Source organism: Hippichthys cyanospilos, chromosome 16, assembly GCF_059441005.1.
Source record: "Hippichthys cyanospilos isolate Australia breed blue-spotted pipefish chromosome 16, RoL_Hcya_1.0, whole genome shotgun sequence".
Lineage (NCBI taxonomy): Eukaryota > Metazoa > Chordata > Actinopteri > Syngnathiformes > Syngnathidae > Hippichthys > Hippichthys cyanospilos.
Window position 1 is genome coordinate 8,978,382 of NC_142384.1, and position 11,422 is coordinate 8,989,803.

Here is an 11,422-nt window from a genome sequence, read left to right on the forward strand (position 1 = left end):
TTTTGTAAAAGACATTTTCTAACTGACACTTTATTTTTGTAGGCATCAAGCAGACAAAAAATACATTATAATTCATTATATACATTGTTTTTTCAGCCGTGACATTGACCTAAAAATATCCATCCCATCTTAGGCAAATAAAATGAATTTGTTTTGAATGGCATTACTGTCCTTTACATTCTTAAAAAACAAGGTGAGGGGGTTGTGATTCTCCTTCACATTTTAGTGCTTTTTATTGCTGACTCCAATGTAAAGTTACCTAGAACATTGTTTTTTAAAGTTGATATGTTACGATAGAAATGTCACAGTCCTGGAATGTATTATTTCTATTTTGTGGGGGAAACTTTATTTGAAACTGCAAACCATGACCTTGGGAATTCCCAACTTTTTATGTGCAGTATGTTACTTGGCATGGACCCCTACACAAATGGGTGAAATTTAGTAACACAAGACCAATGTAAAAACATAATTATCTGACTGCATTATAGTAGAAAATGCTGAGTTGAGTGGAAAATGGGCATCCGCCAACGCAAAACCATGAGAAAAAACACGATGATGGCGAGACAGGGTGGGTTATCAAACCGATGGAGCATTAGGGCCGGGGCCTTGCGGTGCAGTCATTTGTCACGACCACATTTAACTTCACAGGCCCACCCACCGCCATGCGGCACAGAAAATGGACAACAAAGGAGCAGTGTGGCCCACGCGGTAACTCGCTCCATCTTATCGCGAGCATCACAAAGGAGCGACGGCAGAACATAACAGGATCAGTCAGCGAGACCAACGCTAATACGATTAATGACCACGCAGTTGACGGGGGCTAATTAACACCGCCTGCAACAGAAGCGTATTGTTGAACCTTAGCACACTTCTTTGGGATTATGGAACATTTAAAAGGGGGATAACACCAGCACAGTATCCATTAGTGCTGATAATGGGGGTTGTGGCTGTGCTTAGCACCTGTTGCTGCCAACATAACGCTTAACATATATATGACATGTTCTCTTAGGTAATCATCTCATTAGCCCTGTTTACATGGAGACTTATGTATTTCCTATTAAGATCGTTCTAATTCAAGACGATTGATCAACCGATTACATGTGATGTGCGCTATACCAATCTACCATGCGCCACTTCATTGATTAGCTGTATGACAGATTTTAGATGTAAACATCAAATGGTTCATCAAATTGAGTGTTTTTTTGTTTTTCAAGCATCAGCTTGATAAAGATACAAGTAGTTTCAAACAAGTGTTCATTTATGCGGTTTCACGCTAATCGAGTAACATGGATCCATGTTAATTCAAATAATGTCATAAAAAGCTTCATTAGCTTGCCATGATGTCATAGAAGTCCTACACCCTCACACTTTGAAAAGTGAAATATTTAGGCCTGAATCTCAAGTTCTTCGCTTTCACATTTGTAATTGTATTGAATTTCTTTTCACGTTGGCTACAAAAAGAAACAAAGCTGATACCTTGAATCTTTTAGCTCTCATGGGAAGCAGAACAAGTTCTTTTTCTTTGTGTATAAAAGACCAGAAATTTAAACTGATGTGTGTTCATTTGTAATGAATTTTAATGGTATCGGATGACTGCCACGCAGTGTCGTAGGTCAAACGATAAAGAAAGGACCGTCTAAAAACTAGCCTATTTATTTCTCCACACAACATAAACAAATCCACCAGGGGCTGTTTATAGACGTTAGGAAGTCCATACTACTATGATGAAAACAGTTAATTTAATAGAATCATTCTACTCTATTATTAGGATTTCCTTGGACTTTTCATAAAGTGTGGCTCTCAACCGTAATCAAAAAAACGTCATCATTGATAACTTTGGTCCAAAAACCAGTCCATGGGGTACACCGCATCATAGCGCAGAATTAGTTGAGTGTTTTGTACTTTGCACGCATATTGCAAGTATTATGTTTTCAAAAAAATATGGTTTTAAAACTATAAATGTATGCAAATTAGAGATGCACATACAAATGTATTATGTTGCCTATGAGAGTGGGTGACCGTTCTTGCAGATGCCCAAAGGCAGGGCACACATACAAACGTCACAAAAGTTGTATATTCGAAACCACAATCGCAAAAAGTGAGGCAGAAATTCTAACTTCTAATTAAAAAAAAAATCCATTTGAAAGATATACGACTTCCATATAAGACGTGGCTTTATAGAAAAAATATATATAAATACAACATCTTAAAGTAAAATAATGAAATGTCAACAAAGAGGGACTTCCGGTGTTTAACCAAATGCCAGTTTCACAAAAACAGCACAGTGGAGTCATTAGGACAGAAATATTCTTTACAGTATTGTGATATAAATGTGTTGTAACAAGTTCAAGGACTTTGACTCACCTACGCCGTCTTCAGACTTTAACACCATGTTGTCTGTCTGCGTGCAGCTTTCGAATCCGACACTAAAGTTCGACGAGACGTTCTTAGCGCCCAAACTCAATTTCTTTGTCGTTTTAATTTGTTACTATTACCCCCCACCAACCAACTAGATTAATATTACTTCGCGAGAAGTAGACTGTTTAGTTAAAGGGAGCGGTTTTAACTAGTGGAAGTTCCGAGGGAAAAAGTCCACCCTTGTTCCCGTCTATTGCGCGTACGCACGGCTGCCTGTCAAGAAGCCGGAACTACAACCAGCCATTTCCACTATACAGTTTCAAAATAAATTACAACGTCATTGTATGCAAACGTGTACAACAGTAATGAATTAAATGAAAGTTACAATAGTAAAGTTTTTTAAAACAGCAAAAAATGAGTGCATAGTTTCTATTGCAAACTAAATAACAGGTATTTGTAATATCGTGTTATCTTATTTTGAAGACAAAAGCATGACATATTCAGATGTCATTGTGTCTTGACCATATTCGGGGTAAAGGTGCAGTCTGATGACGCATTGAGGGCCCACCTCTCCACCGGGTTCTGTGTACTGTCTCACGCACACACTCACACCCTAGGGGTTGGGGAGGGACGGGACAGCTGGACAGTGTGGGGGCGGGTAGTTTGATTGACACATGCAGTAGGTTTACCACTTCTAACGCCATTTTTTTTAATTGACCTAATAGCTTCTGTTAGTGAAATCGACAATAACCTGTTGAGTTTGCAGTGAAAGATAAGTAAAAATCACAGGATTGTGCTGAGTGTGTATATATATATATATATATATATATATATATATATATATATATATATATATATATATATATATATATATATATATATATATATATATAATCAAAACAGAATATCACAGTTTGGATTTTTCAGATTAGGCTTATTTGTCCACAACAATGTGTTATTTTTTCAATCATCTTTATTCCGCGAATGATGCTTGAATGACCTGGAATGACATTTATATCACAGCTGTGCATTTCCAGGACTTAGTATCTTGAGGCCTATTCTTGAATTTGAAAGTGTTCAGAGTTTTAATCTTTGTTGAAGTGATGAAATCAATAGTGTACTGTACTAAGAGCTCTGTGGGACATTTTAGTCTGGGATGCATGTGTAATGTTTTCGCTCTACCGAGTGGCCATTAAATAGTTTAAGCTAGCAAGCTAAACTGATTCCTTGCTATTGCTTGCAAACAATATTTGGTCTATAATACGCCCTAATAAAAAATCAGCAGCACTTTTTTTTTTTTTTGCTTTCCAGTGACTCATTAACGCGGAGCAACTAGAAATGGGCCGAGCCTGTTGCTGCTTGCTCACAAGGGCAGAAGGTGCTGGAATGCTGCTGTGACAGATTGTGAAAACATTCCCCGTGGCTCTCACACTCTACATGTGCGGATTCCACTCAGCGGTGTCAGGTAATCGCCTCTCATCAAACGCCACATTGTCCTTGGGAAAGATCGGGATCGCAGTTCATTTTTGGATGACTTTTCGTAGTGTGCGAATGCCGCATTTGTGTTCAACAATGCAGCTAGTGTTGAGGCGAACGCTGTGTACAATGTTACAACTGTTGCAGAAAGGATGGGACAAATCTCAGCGGCTTTTCAATTTGAGTTCTCCCTCGCTAATTAAAAAAAAGTGTATCAACTCAGAGGAAATGAAGCCGACAGTGACCCCTGGCGATTACTTTTATAAACTACAGGTCACTTTACCGCAAGAAAGTAATCAAGTTAGCTTCCATGGAGCCAGACAGAAAAGAAACAAGTTTTTGGCATTGAAAAGAACTGCTGGCATTGTTGAAAATCAAATAAACAAATAAGGAATACGACAAAGACGCGCATATTTTACTGTATTGAAAAATAAACCATACAATATTTACAAGTACAGTTTTTTGACAATTTTAATGCCTTCGTCTCCATCTTTTTAAATAATGTAAAATGGTTCCTTTTAATAATGCAAGAATTCACGCCCATGATAAAAACATTTAACTGTAATCAAGCAATTTAAAAATTGTTTATTTTATGAATGCAATAATTCATGCTTGCATACAGATTACGTCCTTTAATTGTAATAATCGAAAAATATAATAATTATTTTTAATCTATTATGAAAATGCATGAATGTGAAAGTACAATATAAAAGAGTAACTTGGGGTGGGGAAAAAAACTAATACAACAAAAAATTTAACTAATTTTAGTGGGTCGTATTGTTAAATTGATGCAATGAAAAACTTAATTTCAATGAAATGTTTCAGGCTCATTTTTGAAATATTATTTTTAATTAATTTAATTCTAACCTATTAACCAATTCTTTACCAATTTTAAAATAAAACAAACCTAATTTGCATATATCAGATGGTTTCAATTTTGTGTAAAACCGATATTAAAATGAACCAACTTTTCACGCTGCCTATTAAAGGCACATGAAACACAGACGCTACAATACATCCACTAATTTTTATTCATCTGTACATTATATACTGTAGTTGCATTTTTTATTTTAGTTTTTTTTTTTTTACATTCGGTTACAATGACAATATATCTAAAGTGTATTTTCATGGTTTAATACGTACCTAAAGAAATGCGCATGATCTCTCTATATTGTGGGTTTTCACCCAGTGCTCGGTATAGCATGAAAGATGACTCAGCCGCATTCATCGAGTTGCACGGCTGCAGCTCTGATTTTGAAAGCTGCTGCTTTCCTTCTGCAGGCGCAGAGCGTTAATGACACCTTTCGACGGGCAAACCACCTTTAATTGTCTGACCGCGAGGCAGAAAGAGGCCCAAATGACTGATTGCTGACACGTGTTAAACGAATGCCACACCTTTGGCTGTTTGCCTGTCAGTTTTCCTGCCTTCTAGCCAAACAATACCTTTTGGACTTGTAAATAAAATATTACTTCCTTTTGGAAGTACGGTTTTACAGTCCAGGTTTACTGCCAAACTAAACATTAAACAAAGGGAATTACATCATGTGTATTCAAAACAATCACACAACTTGGCGTTAGCTTAATGCTAATATACAACACAATGTAAAATGCCATTTACGGGCGAATGAATAGCATTGTAAGCCAAGTGTTACAAAATTTACAGCAACTGATATTGGAGCACATTTGGTGTATTAACACATATAGACAGCCATAACAATATTCATGGGCATATGTTCTTTTTCCATAGCCATAAACTAATAATATTACTGTAGCCTAACAAAGAAGTCAACCCAAAAGTTTTCTTGATGTTTTATGCGTCCCATGAGTCCAAACACGGCATTAAGATTAAAATTGCATTTGTGGAATATGAATTCAGCAGCAATCTTTTTTTTTTTCTACCATATCAGAGGGTGGCCATTTTGTCACTTGTTGTCACCTGAAAATGTCATCACAACCGCTTGAGGCTCAGATAACAACCAATAATGGCTCATCAGTTTTCCGAGTTAGGTCATACGACATTTGCAAACTGAGCAAATGAGCTAGTGATTGGTTGTTGCCTGAGCTCTCTGTAATTTTGAAGTCATTTTAAGGTGATAGTGATAAAATGACTGCAAGATTGATTCATATTCCGCAAATCCTGTTTACTAGTGAGGGTGCATAGACTATACTATTCCAAAGAAAAACTTTTTGGTTGAGTTCCCCATAAATGAATCAATTTACGTAGCTATGAAAATCCTGTTCGCTTCTGTCATCTTGACAGCAGTATACTGCCCCCAGTGGTCAAATCGAAAAATATGAAAAAAAAAAAACTATTTTGTTTGTTTGTTTTAATAATGTCTCCGGAGATTAATAAAATTCGACATCACAAGCGATTCAAGTTTAAACATCTGTGAGGCCTTCAGGGTCACATGAATTTGCGTGACAACAGCTAGTGAAATTGTGCTGTCGCCGCATTACCACACCACAACCAACGGCGACGGACTTCCCCAATGTCAATCCACATAGTCGCTTTACACACATGTACACACACACAAGCGCAATGCTGATTCAGACGTTTGGAAATTAGTGACACTTCCCTTTACGTCGCACTCAGTCAGCAGCTGATTCGCCGCAAGTCATGGTAACAACGCTTGACTGACGAAATTATTTGACTCTTTCTGATTGGACAAAAAAAAATTACCATCCACACGTATTAAAGTAGCAGTAGCAGCAAGAATTAATATAATTGACATAAATATGAAAACTTAGGTTAAGAATGGTGACGTTCTATATTTTTTTTTCAATTTAAAATGTTACCTGCTGGTTGCTGGACCATCTCCACAGCTGGACACAAGAACGAGTGAAGGCTGGACACGCAAAGTTCGCTCACTGTCCCCATTTATAATAATAATAGTCAAAAGTAATTCATATAATACTTTTCTTCAAAAGATTATACCTAGGAAGTAGCTAATCCACAGAGAGGTTCTTAGGCTAATCCAAGACAGTCGGAAGAACGTCGCCGGATTCTCTACATCAACATGCGCCTATTGGAAGGTGCAGCTATTTTTCCGAGGAGGCAATTGCTTCCGCTTTTAGCCGTTTCCTCTTTTTGTGTTGGCGTCACAGTATTTCTCCATCACACCCTTTCTCCCTCTCTCCAAAAGTACGCAAGACAGCGTGAAACTGTACTTTTTCAACAGTCACAAACTATTTCAAAGTTATTAACATCTTTCTCAACTCATTCACTACCGTTGACGACTATAAGCGTCAAAAATTCATTTTCACTGGGCTGGAAAAAATTATTCACTGCCATTTCAATTAAAATGGATTTTTGACTGACAGTGAATGTGAAAAGATATTTTTCCTTGACTTTATTATAATTATTAACATAAAATTAATCCTTATTACCCCAGAAAATAGACTACCTACATTTTGTTTGTCAAAACAAAATCTGAAAAACTGACCAGTCAGAATAAGGTGTATTTTTAGTCACCTTTTTGTTGCATTTATATCATCTGAAAAATTCTCCATTACAACCCCAAACAAAAGGAACTAGATGGTAATAAGGGATAATTTTTAAAATGATTAAAACACATTTTTAAAAAATCTCAAACAAATAATACTGTTACACATTTTCAGATTTTTTTTCATCGAATTTATTGTGTGTATCCTTATTACCACAAATAAGAAACTGGCTGTTATAAGAACCATTTTTTCAGATAATTAAAACGCATTTCTGAATAAAATGACCCTGACAAGAAATAAGGGACACCTTTTCCGTATTAAGTTTTCTTTGTTATTTATATAATTTGAAAAATGGTTCCTCCCCAAATGAGAAACGACAAGATAATAAAAGATACTTTTTCAGATTGAAAAATTGTCCCTGCTTTCATATCAACTGTAAAATTCCCCCTTATTATCCCAGTTAAGGAAGTGCCTGGTGATAAAGAACCATTTTTAGATGATTAAAGTTCATGTAAAAAAAAAAAAAAAAACTATATACACACCAAAATTTGGGAGACGTTAGCTATTATTTTTCTTATTTTCCATGATATCTCATCACATTTTTTTTTTTCACACCCATTTGACATCAGGACTCATCGTGGCGGCCTGGCCACACGAGTTGACCTGCATGTGAACCACGACGTCAGTCATCCTTGAGCGAAAACGCTGCAGTGAAGTCAGCATTCTTCTGTACTTGTTGGTGCACTTTCAATTTGAACTGAACCAATTCAAAGCTTCAAAGTTGATATTGAAAAGAAAGCCAACCATATGGTGGAGGCAGTATGCGATTACTCAAATGCTACCACAAGCACAGAAAGAACAAGCAAATGAGATTCGAACCCAGAACCTCTGCACTGTGAAGCGGGTCCTGCCAACTACTACTGATGTGTTGTACACCTCCAACGTAAAAACGCTTAAGTGAGCATCCGCCCCAAACACGGGCTTGATCGAAAAACTAAATATAGACTCAAAGGACAGATCACAGCACCAAACTGTCAAAATAAAAATAAAACCTTCCAGCGGTCACAATGGGCGCATTTTAATGAGATGCTCTGGTTTTTTAACTTTCATTTCTGTGCCGTACTTTGTATTTATTATTAGCATCCACGGCGTGGGTCCCCTGTGGTTTTGCTGTTACTTTGACAGCTCCTCTCGTCTTACTGGCCTTTGTTCATGACAAGATATGCGGGCTTGTTTTTTGCACACGTGTCGATCATAACGAAGAGCGAGCTCACCAACATGACCACAACAAGCTGGCTTAGCTTTATTGAGAAATCTATACAGAAAAAGCCAAACACTTGCGCTCTATGGATGCAGTCCGGTCATTTTTTATAAGCACTAAGTACCATTTCCTATTCTATGGTTATCATCATCAACAAGCAGGGGTGCACATATATATTTTTTTTTTGTGGGTTACTTATTTGAGTACCAGGATGTAGTGTTTCACCCTTTCTTTCATTAAAAATTCTTCCTCTGTCATTCTCAGTGTCGCTCCCACATTAAGCGCACAATCTGTGCACACTCGATGATGTCGCGTTATTCAAGCCTGCGTCCTTGAAAGGATTCATAAGTCCATCAGTTATGGGTTGCGCGGTTCACTTGGGACCCAGTCTAAATAGTCCAAGGACGTCAGAAGTAAATCCTTTGTCACTGTAGAGCGACAACGTAAACGACCTCATTCACACCCTCACGAGAATGATACGCAGCCCCTGACAGCCAGTCTAAGCCGCCTCAATAAACAAATAGGAAGACATGAAAAGTGCATGCTTAGCTTAATGAAAAAGAAAACTATTAGAGCTTGTGTCGTTCCTGCAGTTTGTCTTGAAATCCAGCAAGAGGGTGATTAGCTGCTGTTCCCCGATTAGCTTGTTTGTTATCCATGATGCGCTATATTCACACGCTCTTTTCATACTTGTCAAATAAAGGATGGTTGAAAATTTTCGACTGTATAAAATGCATCTCTTTTCTCTGCTAGCTGAGGACATGAGCAGTAAATCTTGCACTACATTTAAGTGTGTCAAGCCACGGCCTATCTTGGAGCCATTTTCAGGGAAAAAAATGTTCAGCTGAGGTTGTTAAGGATAAAAGGTAGGTAGGGTATGCAAATGCACAAACAAACACCCGACGTTACACATCAGTGATTTCTCTTGCGCATGCGTACCACTTATGTGCAGTCCTGCTAATAAGTACACTAGAAATATTACATGGCTTGTGTCACAAGTAACATGCACAATACATATAACTAAGTGATGAACCAAAAATTCCAAATCTACTATTTTAAAGAAAATTTTGCTCATTCATAGTTAGCTGGGCATCAACTTACTATTTTGTTGTGTAATATAGTTCTAGTGATGGGAATTTTTTTTTTTTTTTTACTCCTTTAGATGGTGCTCTTGGTTTGAAGATGAAAGCTTGCACAATGAAAATGTATTTAATTTACATTAAATCTTTAAACCAAAAGTGCCATCTCGAGGATTAAAATTTATCAAACGTGTTTCATGAGGCTTAATTTTTTTTAATCAGTGTATAAAATAATGCTAACTGCGCAAGTGCAGTTTTTTGGCATCTTCAACAGTAAAGTGATTATACCTATAATTAATTTGATGACAAAATTATTTTTTGTGTAATATCAATGACTTGAACCCTGCATTGGTAATGTGGGGTTTTCATGTGTTGTATTTGCACACACCGGCACAAAAATGTTGATAGGGCTAATCTTCCAAGCTGATTTAACAAGTCAGTAAAGTACCTGAAAAAATAGAACATTTGTAACATCGAAATTACAAGCATTCATTAAATAAATTGAGGCGTCCCTATGGGACCAACACAGGGTTGAAAAAAAAGACTTCAAAAGTGCTCCACCTATCAGCTTGTAAATGTCACATGACAAACAGGTGAGCTTTGATTGGTTGCCACCTGAACACAGGTGATGTCATTTTCAGTCAACAGCAAGTGGGATTTTTTTTAAAGGTATCATTCGTACGTGAAAAAGCGTTAACCATATTAACTTTTTACTGCCCAGCTGAAAATTCTCCCAGACAACCTACAGAAAATGTGAATGTATTAAATACATAAAATCCATTCATTTACAACCTATTTGAATTCTCTTCGCTAGAAACGTTGCAATGAGGCCAACTGCTTAGCAGCTGCTCTATTTTGAGATGCACTGTGGCACACGGAATACTAAGTGATGCATAATTGATCGAAAAGCATCTTTCATCATTGCCTAGCAAACCATTAGGAAAATTATGATGACCATCTTGTATCATTTTCCTCTTTGATTACATCATTTGGCCAATACAGCGGCAGCGTCATATCTGCAGTGTGACGCTTAATAATACATCACCTAACATTTTTGTTTTCTTTACGTAGCGCAGGCCACGTGTTTGATGTGGAGATTGGAAGAGTTCAGGGACATACCTGGAGCGTCTCCCTCCATCTTGGTGCTCCTCAAGCGGCGTGAGGGAGTCTTGGTGCCCGGGGGAGGGAGGCGGAGAGGCGGCAGCGAACCTGGCTGTCACCGGACCGCCCGGAGCAAACCGGAAACCTTCTTCCACGCTCTCTCTCTCGCTATTTCGGCTTCTTCTACTCCTTCCTCGCCACTATCCACTTTACAGATTCTTCGCATCCACTTTGGAGTTGAAAACAAAACAACAACAAAAAAAACAACTAAAGGCTTGTGTACGTGTATTCTAACGAAGGTAACTCTTCCTCTGACGCCGTTGGTCGGCAAACGCACACATGCGGGTCCCGCCCACTTTGGTCGTGACGTCATCGCCCAACTTCACCGATGCAAAAAGTTGAGCATTTATTTTGCCCTCTCTACTGTTTTTTAAATGTAATGATTTACATATATGGATATCGAAAATTAAGTTGCACATTAGCGTTTTTTTCTATTCTAAACACGGGTGATGAAGAAAAAGAGGCGAGAAAACAAGGTCTGAAGAAAAAAGAAAGCAAGAACAAACTGATTACTAAATTGAAGGTACGGATCAGTGCAATTTTTTTTCTTCATACCATGAGGGGCTCCGTAAGTATGGAACGAAAGAAGGCTGACGGATGGAAGAAAATTGGGAGGGATTGAAAGAGGATGTAGGGATGGAAG

At 37.6% G+C, this 11,422-nt stretch overlaps 1 protein-coding gene across 2 annotated transcripts in view; it reads right to left on the reverse strand.

Moving 5' to 3' along the window:
- LOC148410440 (cytohesin-1) overlaps positions 1-11,023 on the reverse strand; it is a 30,334-nt gene extending 19,311 nt beyond the window's left edge. The window contains exon 1 of one of the 2 annotated variants that reach the window (XM_088436942.1): positions 10,738-11,023. In XM_088436942.1, coding sequence (XP_088293068.1) covers positions 10,738-10,756 — 19 coding nt within the window. In that variant the 5' untranslated portion in view covers positions 10,757-11,023. Of the gene's footprint in view, positions 1-2,364; positions 2,628-10,737 lie in introns of those variants that run through there. The other variant, XM_088436941.1, reaches the window with a different exon arrangement.
- Between the last annotated feature and the right edge of the window lie 399 nt (positions 11,024-11,422).